The sequence below is a fragment of the Rhinolophus sinicus genome, linkage group LG04 (genome assembly GCF_036562045.2).
Source record: "Rhinolophus sinicus isolate RSC01 linkage group LG04, ASM3656204v1, whole genome shotgun sequence".
Classification (NCBI taxonomy): domain Eukaryota; kingdom Metazoa; phylum Chordata; class Mammalia; order Chiroptera; family Rhinolophidae; genus Rhinolophus; species Rhinolophus sinicus.
This window is the reverse complement of record NC_133754.1, coordinates 45,896,162-45,912,263: the sequence shown is the minus strand read 5'-3', so window position 1 is coordinate 45,912,263 and position 16,102 is coordinate 45,896,162. Positions and strand designations below refer to the sequence as shown.

General features: G+C 33.4%; 1 protein-coding gene across 5 annotated transcripts in view; it reads left to right on the top strand.

Annotated features, from left to right (window-relative positions):
* Positions 1-16,102, top strand: part of NALCN (sodium leak channel, non-selective) — a 294,832-nt gene that overhangs the window by 133,059 nt on the left and 145,671 nt on the right. For all 5 annotated transcript variants that reach the window (XM_074329502.1, XM_074329503.1, XM_074329499.1 and 2 more), the window contains 2 exons: positions 8,214-8,381; positions 14,770-14,961. In XM_074329502.1, the coding sequence (XP_074185603.1) occupies positions 8,214-8,381; positions 14,770-14,961 (360 nt within the window). The remainder of the gene's footprint in view (positions 1-8,213; positions 8,382-14,769; positions 14,962-16,102) is intronic.

Here is a 16,102-nt window from a genome sequence, read left to right as displayed (position 1 = left end):
TCTGGCTATAACTTTTTTGTGTGTTTCTAAAGGATTTGGGCTGTATCTTATTAGGTGAAAAATAGTACAATAATGACATTTTCAACTATCAAAGATCCGTTTCAAAATTTGCTGTGTAACTACAAGATAGAATACTGGAGGTGCACTATAGACTAAGAGTAGGTGATTTAAAGACATTTCTAGAATAATGCAGCTAATCATTTATTTTGGTGTTATTTAATCTGAATTTCATTTAGAACAATAGGGTTACCTGAATTGAGTTTCTTGTGAGTTTTGTCCTATAATCTTCTTTTGTGATAAATATGCATCCATTTTCTTATGAACGTTCATTATGTTTCTTTGAAATTATGAAATAGAGACTGCAACACAAATCTTTCAAAAATCTTTCCACATTTGGGCAGTATCTCTACCATTTTATCTTATCAGACCTGCATGGCATAATCAGCTCATCTATAATTTGTCACCTATAAATGTTCATACATTATTCATTGAATTAAAGGGCAGAACAGTTTCCATTGTTCCATTTATATTAAACATGTCATTTTCTATTCAGTTATGTCTTTCCTTAGCTTCAGAAATTTGGCAATCATCTTGTCTCACCTGCTAGCCTCACAAATCCAATTAGAAGCTCTTTTAGAAAACAAGTATTTTAAACTTCTTGCACTTACCACTCTAAAAAAAAATCTTTTCACAAGCAATGTGCAATTTTGAGAACAAATACTGTTTCTTAGAATAATAACACCTTTAATTTTACTATCTGCATTTCATTATTGATCATTTTCTTAAGACTGGAGGGTAGGTTATAGTATGTATCACTATATATAGTATATTATAGTATATATTAAATAGCATATGTATTATTATAAAATAAAAATTTGGAAAAGAGATAATAAAATATAGTGTTTAAAGAATTCATATAACCTGCGTTTCTGAAAATATTAAACTCTTCTATGGTAACAGCAAATCTGATATCTGTAGAGCATGCATTCTCAACAGGGGCTGTAAACACTGAGAAGGGGGTAAAAATTGGTTGTTGGCAGGCAAAAAAATCTTACTCTTTTTGTATATAAAGCAGAGATAGATATGTGGAGTATATAAACAGATATATTATATATCTGTGGTATTAAGATTCCATACGGTATGGTCATTAGGAACAAAATATCTAAATATACTCCTGGGGTGTGATTGAAAAAGTGGTTAAAAAACACTGACTTAGGAAAAGAGTAAGAAAAAAGGAATATTTTGTTTTCTCATGTATTGTTTTGAAGTTTTTTCCAAGTAATGTGACAAAAATATGTAAGAAAGTTTATTATACTCTTACAAATCTTGCCGTCACTCTTAAAAGGGTGAGTTTCAACTTGTAAGCACTCACAAGTGGTATAAAGCACTACAAGGGAACAGGACAAAAGAAAGGGCCCAGTACGACCCTCTCCATGAAGGGCTGTAGAGTGAGGGGGCCAACGCAGTGTCACGCCCTGGGCTGGGAGTGGAAGTCCGCCCTCCCACAGGGGGCGCTGTTGGCTGCTTGGAATTGGCAGAAGGCCCTGAGACCAGACGCATGCTCAGGTGATGCTTATGGGGCATCCGTTGTTGCACATAATTGGGTTCTGCAGACAGCCAGGTAGCCTTCTCCCATTTATATGGCCAGCAACGTGACCCTGGCAAGTGCCCCCATGTCCACATCCATCTACTATAGAGGTTGAGTTCATTGTCACAGGCTGGAGCTGCCCATTGACAAGGCGTTAGTCTAACTGCTCCCTCACTGCTTCTACTTGGACTCTTCTGAACTTTAACTTAAAATCCTGTGCCAAACCCTCTAACCTATACTAAAATAGCTGATGATCAATTAAGCTAATTTAATTTTTCAAAATCCCTCCTTTAATCCCTGACATAGTTTTTACCTACAAGAAGATAGTCCATAGTTACTAGGAAGTTAGACATATTTTATATATTTTTCCATAAAACTTGGTCACTTTGGGATTAATACTGTTTTTCAGAGAACTAAAGTGTTAGCTTGTAACACTTGACAAATTATGTTAAAAACGAGGTATTTGATTCCTGGAGAATTGGAATCAGGAGTTCTCATAGGAAAATGAATGGGATTATGGGTATTTATATATAATCACATAATAGTTTGCTAAATCATTTTAGTGCCTTTCAGTATCTTTGAAAAGCATGTAGTTTTCCCACCGAGCAAATAATAATGCAAATAGATCCCGCTGCATGTTTTATTATGATCATTTAAACAACTCATTCCACCTGTCCTTTTTATAGAAAATGCAAAATAGTAAAGTAATTAATTGCATTTATATTTAATTGGACAATCTACTCGGCTATAATTCAGGCATTTATTAGTACAGTTGACCCTTGAAAAACACAGGTTTGAACTGCGTAGGTCCACTTATACACAGATTTTTTTCAATAAATTCCTGTACTGTTTTCGATCTGTAATTGGGAGTCTGCAAATATGGAGGTCCGACTATATGCATTGTCCTAAGCCATTTTATGTAAGGGACTTGAGCCTCTGTGGATTTGGGCATCTGCCTCAGAAGTCATGAAACCGATCTCCTGTGGCTACTGAGGGACAACTTAAGTTTGGGGGGAGTCAAAAGTTATATGCAGATTTTCAGCTGTGTGGGGGGGTCCTCACCCCCCTGAACCCAATGTTGTTGAAGCGTCAACTGTAGTTCCTTACTAAGAAAAAAATAGGCCACTTTGATATGGATTACTTTCCTTCCTTTGGAATGAAAGTCTGAAAATACAGGTGAAGGAAAAGACGGAGGGGTGGGTACCACCGCTGCTCCCTCTGCTAATATGACAGCCAGGTCTAGCTGTAGATGGAACCTTCAGGGTGGATACATCTGAGTTTCAGTTTCTCTAGAGATCCCCTAAGATGTCTGAAGGGCTTCTTCATGTTTTTGTAGAGCCTGGACTAAGAAGCCAGGGCTAGAGAGGTATTGCCTTTTGTTTTGACTTCTGACAGAGATTTTGGTCCTCTGGTCTCCTGAGGCTGCTGCTCAGTTTCAGGAAGTTTATAATCCCTTGCAAAAGAGTTGCACCTGCCCACTGGTTGCTCGTGGTCCAGGGAAAGACTGACAGAATCCCACTGGATCTCAGTTGCACCAGGAAGGGAACCTCCTTGGAAGCTGAATTACTCCCAGGTGGGAGGTTGGGAATGGATTCCACCAGTTGGTGAGAAATGCTGAGAAGGAGCAGTTTCCTCCTGATATCCAGGAAAGGGGCTGTGGAGTTTTAGGCTATTTACCACACAAATCACAGTGCCCTCTGCCACCCCTTATTTGCTACTGCTCAAGAAAGCATAAAAGACAGACAAACAAACAAACAAACATATAGTCATGACCAAGCCAAAAAAAAAAATTATTCTTATACAAAGGGATTCAGAAAATGAGGATGAGACCAAGAAATCCAAGGTGAATATCTAATACAAGTTTCCCAAAATAGATAACAGGTTTTTTAAAATCTAGTTTTTAAAAGATAATTAAGGCACAAAGGAAGTTTTCTGCAACTTTGGCTAAAATTTTCATAAAATGAATTGAAAAAAGGGCACAGTCATTGTTGAGAGCTAGTTATTAATATGGGAGAGCAAGTAAAAATATGTAACTCAAGAAAGAATAGAAATCGTGAGCAACTAGCCACCCAGCTGTGAATAATAGGAGTCCCTGAAGGAAAAAGGGAATAGATAGAAGAAAAATTGTAATAAATGAGAGGAATTTTTCCTAAACTGAAGAAAAGCATAAATCTGTAGATTGAAAGAGCTCACTAAGTCTCGAAGATTAAATAAAAAATGATACGTTTTTAGGCATATCCTGGTGACCTTCTTTGGTAGCAAGCATAAAGAAAATAACTTTTCAAGCCTCTTAAGAGGCTTAAATAACATGCAAAGGCAAGAATATATAATGTGGATGACTCCTATATAGTATTGGAAAATAGAAGGCAGTGAACCAGTGTGTGTATATACACACACACATACATATATCACTGAGAGAAAAAAACCACAGCTCAGGAATCTTCATGCAGCCATAATATTCATGTCAGTGTTCAAAATGCATTTTAATTAGGAAAGGATTACAAAAGTGTACAGTCCTTGATGTTTCTTTGAGGAAATTACTCCAAAGTTTGCTAATCATAAGATAAGTTCATCACAATCCACAGGCTACATTAGAAAATGAAAAGGAAAGAAAAGTGGTGGGTATTGAATCTAAAAGGAGGATGATAATAAAAATATCAAATAACAATTAAATTTGATACAATCTCAGAAAAGGCAGGATTTCGGAAGGGGTATGGTATCGAGAGTGGGGTGATAGAAATGTGCTATGAATTCTGTAGATTGGCAGGGGAGTGAGGGATGAGTAAGCAAGCAAATGTGTATGGGAGAAGAGTTCACAATTATTTAAATGTGATGCAATAATAAAAACATAGGTTTATTTGTGATCTTTCTGATAAACTCGAGGATTAGAAAAGCAGAGTAGAATGTCCAAACTAGCAAGGAGGGAAAAGTAATCAAAAACAATTTGACCAAGCCAGAACAGGCAAGAAAAGGTTAAAACATGAAATAGGAATGATGTACAATATACAGTAAACATAAGACCAAGTATAACTTTGGCACATTAAATATGAGCAGGTTGAATTTTACTAACAGAAGACATAGAAAATCTGATTATGTTTAAACACAAAACTAGTACATTTTTCATAGGGAACGCATACAAGGTGACCCCGAAAGGTACCTGAAAATTATCCCCCTACAAAACAACTAACAAGGATACCTGAATATGAAAACATTTTAAATATTTAGCATAAAATACAAAAAATTAAGGAATATTCTTAGGGCCAGAAATTAAGTGTGAGGTGAGTGTGAAACATCCAGTGGGCACTGAAGCCAGAGGCTGCCCTGAGGGCATTTGCATAACCTTGTCACCTAGAACTTGTAATTCTAGGACAAATGAAGACTATACAAGGTGAAGTGTCAGAATAGAGATCCCCACATAACATCAGGACACATGACAGACTTTACCTCAGAGAAAGAAGGAAAAAGTCCATCCCTCAGAAGAAAGTGATAAGGAAAACTTCAGTCTTGACCTGGACTCCAGATGCGTAGAGGAAGAGTAAGCTTTACTAAAACGTGTGTAAGCTCCAGTCTGCCATCATGTGGGACTGGAGTTCCAAGTCACATTAATTTTGGGGTCTGAGAAACATCAGCCACAAAATTGATTTAAAGGGGTACCAAATTTGTAAGATACCCCATGCCACCTGACAGAACCATTTTTTTTCTGGAAAAAAATGTACTCTAAACACAGGTCTTGAAAATGGAAATTGATGATTTCCTGGCAAAGTATAAACTACCAAATTGATGGACGAGGTTGGAAACATGATCAGAAGAACATTGGAAAGCTTTTATATACCATTATAAAGAGGTATAGAACCACTGGTTTTACTACTGGATTTTACCAACTTTCAAAAACTAGATATTTCTTATTTAAGCAATTACAGATCGTACAAATAGTGGAAAACTCCACAATTAGTTTAATAAAACTAGCATAAGCTTAACCAAGACATGATAATGATAGTATATGTAAAATTATAGACCAATTTGGTATACGACAGTAGCTACAAAAATTATTAATAAAATAGTATCCAATAAAATTCAGCAAATTGGCATTACCATTTCGGGTTTATTCCAAATATACAAATGGTCAGCATCAAGGGCTCTTGTGATATATTTCATTATCTCAACAAATTGAAGGCTAAAATCCTCTAAGTAGAATGAAGAGAAGAAAAGTCCTTAAACATAGTAGAAATTAATTATCAAAACCCATTGCAATCATGTATGAATTCCGCAGAAACTTTCAATGAAAATAAGGAACAAATCATGGATTCCTCTTTTTCCCACTTTATAATTTAGTATATTACTATATAGCTGTACCATTATAACTAACAAATTAATCCAATTAACTCCAAAATTAATCTCGAAAAAAATCTTTATTTACAAATGAAATGTACATTTAAAAAATTCAGGATATCTTATTAAAAATATTAGAATTAATAGAAGAATCTAATGAGATTGTGATAGAAAATCAACATAGATAAATGAATAGCTTTCCTCTCCACTGGAACTAACTAGGTAGAAATGGTAAAATAAATAAATAAATAAAAATTTTAAAGGTAAAGAAAATGCACTTACGTTTGTGACTGGAATATTAAATTCATAGAAATAAATTCCACAAACAAATAATAACATCTTTATGGGGAAAGTTTTTACTATAGTCCAAATAAATAGAAAAGCATACTGTGTTCCTGGATATGAAAACTTAGTAGTAATCCTTCTGGAGACCTGTTTTATATGCAAAAGGTAAAGAAAAATATCATAAAGATAGAAATATGTGACCATATAAAATTTAAAGTGCTTATAGAGCAAATGCCACCAAAGTTATAAATCAAACTATTCACTAGGGAAAAAATATTTGCAGTTCATATAGCAGACAAAGATTAATGTCCTTAATATCAACAACTCCAAAAACTGATAAGACAAGACACCACCAAAAAAAAAAAAATTGGCACAGTTATAAACAGAAAAATTGTTTTAAAAAGAAAATAAATCTAAATGATCAATACACATATGAACAGATAAGCAAAAGCTTGATTGAGTAAGTTGATTACATCTGGTGATGGGACAGATTTAGGACAAAGAAGCACTTTACTACCTTGTTGGAAGGCAAATGATTTACTATAACGTTTTTAATGTAGTCTATTAGTATTTTCTAAACTGTAAAGCACACAGACCTGTCCTTTGCCCCAGCAGTGCCAGGTTTGAGAATCTACTTACAGATATGAAAGCCCAATAAATATGGGTATTGCATAAGGATAGTTAGTGTAGTCCTGCTTTTGAAATAGCAAAATGCTTAACCATTTTTCCTGATGGTTCCTTATCAAGGAAGTAGCATTCTTCAATGAGTCATTAGAGAAAATGGTGAATTAAATAAACATTGAATACTATGAGAAATGATGCAGTTGATAAAAAGAATAAGGAGGACCTGTATCTTTTATCCTGGAGGGACGTCTATGATAGTGAGAAAAGCAAGTTGCAGAATGACATAAAATGCAAACCTGTTTATGCGGTTATACAATATATGATTGGATGAGGCAGGAGGTGTTTGAGGGGACAATATGCAAAGTGGCCAATCATGGGAAAGAGTTGGGCATGGGATTTTGTTACTACTTTGTATTTAGGATTATTTCACAGTTGAAATGTATTCTTCTTTTACATGTTTAAAAAAGGACATGTCAATTTAAATTAAGAAGCGACTAAGAGTCTACAAAAGTGCTAGAGTGAGAAGTAATGCTAATTTCCTCCTCAGATCTCAGTTAACCATCTAGAATGCTTTTAGTGTTTTATTCTTAAAAGTCTTATTAAAACTCCATTTTTATCAACAATTTCCAAATGTTAGTGGAAGAAAATCCCTTCTGATATTCCATGTTGACCTAGAAAAAGAAAAGCAAGCTCTCCTCTATTCTTTTCTTCCAATAAATCATCTGGTATCTTCTCAGAGGGATGTGGTATGACTAATTCCAGCACTCACTCTGGTGCGCTTTATTTAGAAGTTAATCTGATGGTGCACATTTTAATTCCAGTTGCAAACCTTCACATGCTCGGTTTATATGTATATTTTATAATGCTGGTATTTGGAATAGAAAATTCATGGAATTAATGTGATAGGTTAAGAGGTTAAACTAATTTATTAATATAATAATATTGATTACTGATTTTAATGATTAATATTGATATAAGTTGTATTAGTTATTAATTTATGTTTGCACATACACACACATAAATTGTTTGGTATACTCGTAGAATCCAAACTTTTCTGCTTGTTTATGTGACCCAAAGCATAAATGACGTTTAAAGATTTTATTTTAGTTTAATTATGTTAAGTAATATGTGTTTTATAATAGGCCATGTACATTATAGAAACTTTATCTTTTTGTTTTTCTTATTGCTTAAGATATATTTGGTCTGCTATGTTCTAGTTGGTGTGTTTCAAGATATATTTTGTTTTTATAAAATGTCATTCTAGTTTCTTATGGGCTACTCATTTTATATAATAGTGGCTGAAATTCATGCACTGACAAATATATGAAATCTTTTGAAGTAAATTATAGTTTTATGTTCCAATTCCACTGTCTCTTTGTTCCCCTAGGTGGCTTTCACAGTACTTTTTGATTTGGAAGCACTTCTGAAGATATGGTGTTTGGGATTTACTGGATATATTAGCTCATCGCTCCACAAATTTGAGCTACTACTTGTAATTGGAACTACTCTTCATGTATATCCAGATCTTTATCATTCTCAATTCACATACTTTCAGGTAATACAAATGATGCCAATTTGTCTTTAGAATTTTTCATTCCAGAGAAAATACCAATCCCATTATAACAGCTATGTATAATTATAATAAGTATATAGCAAATGCCAACTTCAGATAAGCCAATGACATCTTAAATACCCTAAGTAGTGCATTCACAAATTGTAACATTGTTTTTTTAAACTCCTGAAAATTCACAATAATAAATGAAGATGTTTTATATAATAAATCAGTGCACTGTAAAGATATACATTTTTACATATACATGGATATTATACATCTATGTATACATATCAAATTTTAAACTACATAAGATGTTGACACACACTTTAAAGATTAGGAAATAGGAATTTAATTGCAAGTGTACATCTCCCTTCTCAATAAGCCTACATATGTTCACTCAACAATGACTTACAATTGAAATAATAAGAAATAAAGCTCACCTTTACAGATCGTAATTAATCATACTTTATTATTTATAAATGCCTATTACTTTATTTATGATGATTAAATAATAATACTTTAATTACTTAGAATAACTGTATTCTATATTTTTCAAATGTGATACCTTGGATCACATCACTATAATTATTCAGTAGACAAGTAATTATTAATTATGTTTTTTGTAATTGTTGAATAATAACAGTGTGCTCACTGTTCTTTTAAATATTTGGTCAAAATGATAAAGTATATATGTATGTGATATCCTAATTTTTAATAATCTCAAATATAGTCATTTTTCTGAGTCAAAATGGGTCATTTATATCATTTATCTTGGAAATATCACAATGTGCTTTGTTTTCTTAATAGATATTTTTAAATAGTTGGAGAACAAAGTAGCAGTAGAATTTTAAAAGAAATAATTCAGAAAATAAGATTCCAACTCCTTAGAAGAAAGAAAATGCATTCCAACTTCATCGATTTTATTTATTGGTCATTTTTCAGGGCAATATTAACTTAAGATGCCAGATCACAACCTGAAACTCAATATTTCTGATACCTGGAGGAAAGAACATGAAAATATAATTCATGAAAATGAAAAACAAATACCTGTAACAAATAAAAAGCTGAGTTTCTAGTAATCACACCCAAGCATAGTGAAATCACAGAAGGCTATCATGGTTCAAGCTTTCAGTACCGTCAACATCTTCGGACATAAATCCCTTGTCCTTTGTTGGGTTATGTCCTTGGGCTTGGTTATCATAAGTAAGATGGCTAGAGCAAGAAATATACACATTTAAAACTCTTGATACAAAGTGTGCTTCCCAAAATTCATGCATTATATGCTCGTAGGCACTGCTGTCTAGATTCACAGAATCAACATGAGCATTTCGTGCCTACTTTAGAAAACCATTGCAGAAATTATAGAAAACATGCCTGATAGTCAAAACTACAAGATACTTTAATATAAATCTATTAAATCAATCAAATTAAGAAAAGTATTGATGCCTGTTTCAGCAAGGATATACTGTAAAATATGTTCGGGGTTTAAAAATTCTTCTGGTTTCTCACAGATAATTTTTCAGAGAAAAAAATAGATCAAAATTTTGGAATTCCTTAGGAGAGAAGGAAATGGGAACTCTTTAAATGGTAAACATTTGAGAAATAGCTTAAATATGCATAAAAATAATAATTATGATGAATTTGCAATAACTTAGAGATATGATTATTTTATTTAAATGCAAAACAGTATAAAATTATATAACATGTAAAGTACATATAAATGGAAAAATGACTGGAAAGAAATAAACCAAAGTGTTACAAATTATTAATAGTCATCATCTCTAGTTTTTTTCCTACTAGTGTGTTTTTACAAAATATCTAAAATTCATATTTATGGTTGTAATTATAGATAGATAGACAGACAGACAGACAGACAGACAGATAGAGAGGTAGTCACATAATACGTGGTCTGTGAAGTTTGCAATTTCACTGTTATCTTTGATTCTGGATTACAATTTGTAACAGTTTAATTTATATTAATAATTAAGTGATTTTCATTTGTATCTCTTATGCATGGCCCTGGGTAAATGTTTCTAACTAAACAATTAAAAATTACCTCAGTTAAAAATCTCTCAAGAAGATTATATGTCATAGGGTTTGTATAAACTCACTCTGGAGAACCCACAGTACCGAACAGATTGGCTGCTTATAGACCCACTGTCATCTCCCTAGTTGGTCCTCACACTTTTCATTTCAGTGGACCTTGCTTCATTGTGTTGGAAGCAAGTCTATCCTTACTCAGTTTCATATTTTTCGTATTTAAATGAAGTCAGCAGTTTAGTACAAAAGGCTCCCTTTAAAATGTTAATTATCTCTGAGACGAATTATTGGTGTTGTTTGTTTATTTATTTAAATGATATTTGCTGAGTGCTTACTGTATGCCAGGCACTGTTCCAGATACTGAAGGTGGAAAGGTGAACAAGGCAGCAAAGATCTCCTCAGTGAGCTTAAATTCTAGGGGATAAACAGTTCACAGTTACACAAAAGAATGTAGAATACAAGTGCCAGAAATGGTTTGAAGAAGAAATAAGCATGGAAAAAATACAGAAGTTGTGAGGTGGGGTCCTATTTTAGATAAGTTGTCATGGTAGCCCTTTCTGAAGAGGTGACATTTGAGCAGAGACTGAAAGAAGTGAAGGGGTGAACCATGCGAAGATCTGAGGGGAAGCATGCCAAGTAGAGAGAGCCACATGTCACCTGTCCTGAGGTGCAAACATGCTTGATATTTTCAAGGAAAGGCACAAAGACCAGCATGGCTGGGCTGGAATGAATATAGGGCAGCATTGCCCTGTGTGAATTAATAAAATCTTTTAAAAATGCCACGGTTCCGACATACCAAAATAATCATGACAACGTCAACTGGTATTTATTGTGTATTTACCATGTGCCAGGCACTGTGCCGAGTGCATTATTTCATTTGTTTCTCATAACAATTCTGTGAGATAGAAAATATATATATATATATTTCTTGAGGTCCCAAGAAATCTAATAACTTGCCCAAAACCACGTAACTAGTAAATAGACACTCATTCCCAAGAAGTTTAATTCCATCACTCATATTCTTCACCACACAATTTATATAGTATCTCGTTATTAATCTACTGAGTGATTGTTAAGAGACAGACTTAGAAATATGACCAGGAAAATGTACTTAGGAAACAATCACAAAATGTTCTACAGTGCTCATCTTTGACAGTATGGTTTACTTTATTTTGTATCTGTAGGAACACAAAATCAAAAATACTGGGTAGAGAGAGTGAAAAGCATACTATCCTCACATAAATGAAAAGGCAAATTAGAGTCACTGTTAAGGATTTTACATTTCCAGGGATGCAAGTTAACCTTTTGAAATTGCTAATCAAGTCACCAAAGTGGGAGTTGTGTTAAGTTCTGTTTCTTTGTATATAACATCATATATAGCTATTACAATACCAGTGACTATCTTCACTATGCTCTACTCCATACAATCTTCACTATGTGGAGATTGTGTGTGTGTGTGTGTGTGTGTTTGTGTGTGTGTGTTTAATTTAATTATAGTTGACATTCAATATTATTCTACTTCAGCTTCAGGTGTATAGCACAGTGGTCAGGCATCTACACAGTCTATGAAGTGGTCCCCCTAATAAGTCCAGTGCCCATCTGGCACCTTACATAATCTTTACAATGTTATTGATTATATTCCCCACACTGTTTTTCATATCCCCGTGACTATATTATTACCTTCTACCCCACCCCCCCACCTACCAGCAACCATCAGTTTTTTCTCTGTATCTCTGAGTCTATTTCTGTTTAGTTTGCTCATTTATTCTGTTCTTTAGATTCCACATATAAGTGAGATCATATGATATTTGTCTGTCTCAGTCTGACTTATTTCACTTAGCTTAATATTCTCTAGATCTATCCATGTTGTTGCAAATGGTAAGGTTTCATAGAATGTTTTTATTAGGATTTGGGATAGGATTCAAAATTACTTAGTCAATCTTTTAAATATGATTTTAACACAAGTGGGAAAGACAAATAGTACTAAATTTGAGCTATAAACCTGTTAAATTGTTTCTGTAAAATTGCCTAGATTTAGCTGTGAACAATTAGATATTGAATCATTTATGTCTGAGTATAAAGAAATCTGATAAAAATGTGAAATCTTTCCAGATTATTATTCTAGTTCTTAATATGAATGTTAATATTTTAATAGTTCTTATGATAAAGATATTGGCTTGTTATTTGGAAAGGTGACCTGAGTGTAATGTGTTCCGATTTGGGAATGTGTGTTAAGAATAATAACAGGAAAAACTGGTAACTTGATCGTGCATGTGATAAAATGCTTAACTTGAACAATATGATTTCTCATATAAATTTTTTTCTTTAAGAATTGTGTTAAGTATTTTAAATTAGCATGAAGTAAATATGCATTTTCTCAACTCTTTTAAATGTCTTTCCATCAGTTTACTAGACATGTAAAATACAAACCATACCATGTGTGTTCTGCGGATCATAGTAATGATAAGGTTGCCATCAATATTTCCTGTTCATTCAAAGTTTAGGAGGCACATGTGGCTTCAGGTATGGCAAAATTCAGAGGGTTGAATGGTATCACTGGGACTCAGTCTATTTCTTTACTCACCTTTCTTCTGTGTTGGTATCATTCTTAAGCTGACTTTCTTCATGTGGTGCCAAAAATGGTCCCCAGAAACTCTAGGCTTATGTGATTCTTACAGTAATGCCAACTGTAATAAAAAGTGGAACACCTCTTACAGGCCCATCAAACATTCTGAGGATGACTTAAGTCATTGTAAATACTCTGGCCAGGATCATGGGGTTCAGGGACTCCCTTCTGGACCTCATGGACTAAGAGTGGAGTAGGAATGATTTGCCAAAGGAAAATCAGGAGGAGGAGGAAGCTAGAGACACTGGAAAGGAAAAGCCAAAAATTATTTTATTTTATTTTGTATATGTAAAAATTTAAATCTAGGTTTTTAAAGCATTTCCTGTTTCTCACTATATTCAAAATATATTCTTCTCCTAAGAAGCCTTCACAGACACCTTAAGCTCTTATTGATATTGAATTATCTTGGACTACCATTCTACTTACCATATTCCATTTATGCCAACACTACAATGTTCCTGTTTTAATATCTCTAGATTTGGGATCTGTGTTTTAAGCATTGGTCTGTTGTACTTCAATTGGCAGCACTTTTTATTTCTCAGAGGTACATTAAAAAATGATAACATCTTATAGCTTAATTTAAAAAATGCTATTTTTCCATACTTTATATTTCAACTTTTAATTATATTCTAATTTATGTTCTTAACAGCTATGTCTTTGTTTAATACTCCTTTCGTAATAGTAGTCATTGAATAATATTTGTCCAACAACAATTTTGGCACATAACAATCAGTATTTGTTAAATGAATTAGTGAAGTAATTTATTAATTAATAATTATGGGTGGGAGATTTTGTACGCAAAAACTTTTAAACATATGTGCAAAAACATATATATGCAAAACATTTAAGCATATATGTGTATTTAGATAACAAGCTAAGCAGATATAAGGAAGATCTAAAAAATACAAGGCTTACATAAGATAGAAGTTTGTTTCTTTCCAGTAGTTGGTGGGTGTCCAGAGCAAATAGGTGGTTCTGCTCCCATGGTCATCCAGGAAGCCAGTCTGTTGGGTCCAAAGGAACTTCTCCAGTTGTTTCCATTTTCCAACCAGAGGAAGGTATAAAGAGTATCCAGGGCAGGTTTATTGAATTTAATGTGCTAAAAGTTACAAAAATCACTTCCTTTCCCATTCCATACATCTGAACCTATTCTACTGACCATGCCGAAATACAAGTGGAACTGGAAAATGTTGTCTGTAGCCCTGGGTAGCCACTTGCTAGGCTAAAATTTAGAACGTTCCATTATGTAAAGGAAGGAGAGAATGGATATTAAGGTTGCAGTCTCAGCCACAAGTAAAGCTGGTTCAAAAATATTGCCATATTTTTTTAATTCCTTTATAAATGTATGACAGTAGGTAGACAGTTTTATTTTATGAGGCAGTTAATATAGATAATATCGAACCAAATGTATTCTTCAATATTTGAATATTAGAAAAAATATCTGTTTTATTTCAATAATTATTTAACATCATTTTGAATTATATGTTAAAACAGTTGCCACCATTTCCCACCATTCATTCATTTGGGATTTATTGAGTTCTTGCTATGTGACAGGCAGTGAGCTAACTTATAACTTAGTTATTATATTGTTACTTTTTATCTGTAGATGCTCAAATGGAAAAATGTGATTTTATAAAATGCTGTGAATAATGAGATTTTAGTATTTATTAAAGATTCATTGTAAATAAGTGATCAACTGTATGTTTTTCTCTCCCACAATAGGTTCTTCGGGTAGTTCGACTTATTAAGATTTCACCTGCATTAGAAGACTTTGTGTACAAGATATTTGGTCCTGGAAAAAAGCTTGGGAGTTTGGTTGTATTTACTGCCAGCCTCTTGATTGTTATGTCAGCAATTAGTTTGCAGATGTTCTGCTTTGTTGAAGAACTGGACAGATTTACAACGTTTCCAAGGGTAAGAACAAAAAATGCTGTTTAATTCATTATTCTTATTTTAGTAATAATGATTAACATCAAAGTAATTTCACTTTAACAGTGGTTCAAAAATATTGCCTTATCTTTGATAATTTTAATGTTTAAAATGGTTTCTTCTTCGGGGTACAAGTGTTTGAGCACATTTTCAGCATTGCCATATTATTCATCAATTCTAAAATTCTGAAAATAATCTAATGCCATGAAGTGCTGAAATTGGTAAAGATAGAAACAAGTATTCTTAGCACCTGAAAATGAAAATATTGTAGAATTTTAAAATACAGTTTGCTTTTTTTGTGTTTGTGAGAGTTAACATTTTAAAATATGTTTTAGAGTTTATATATTTTTAAGTCAGGCATAAAGTAAAAGGAAGCTTTTGATATTTAAATTTATAAATGCTTCAGATTTGAAGTATCTTTAGAAGAGCATCTAGTCCCTGCCTCTGCATTCTCCTTACAATCCACTTAGGCTAAAAGGAAGTTTAAAAATCAATCAATCCATAAGCCGAACTCTGGTAGGAAATGCAGCTCCTAACCAGAAGGGTCCTAAAATTTAACTCTTTGTGGATTTAGAAGCATGAAAAAATACAATGACCAAGACAAATTTTATACACACACACACACACACACACACACACACACACACACACACACAGGGTGCCAAAAAAAAAGTATACACATTTTAAGAAAGGAAAAAAATGTATTAAAATTGTAATACTCAATGTATACCGATAACAAAGATGAACACAAGTCACGTTTGACTTCTGCAATTACAAGAGGTGCTCAAAGTGGTTACCATCAGCGTCCAGACACTTCTGATTACAGCGAACTACTGCTTAAGCAACGTTGCCCAAAGTGTCCACTTATATACACATATACATTTTTTGGCACCCCTGGTGTGTGTGTATGTGTGTGTGTGTTCAACATTTGCTGAAATCCTAAGGCCCATTATATGGGAAGGAGAATCTTGGGGTAAAAACAGCATATACTTTTTTTTTAAATCAACTTTGAGGGCAAAGGTGTCTCTACTCATAACAGATAAACTAATCATAGACTCGGTTAATTTTGAAAACATTGTGTTAAATGTGTTGCTCAACACCAAGCATTTCTTGAGCACCTATCAAG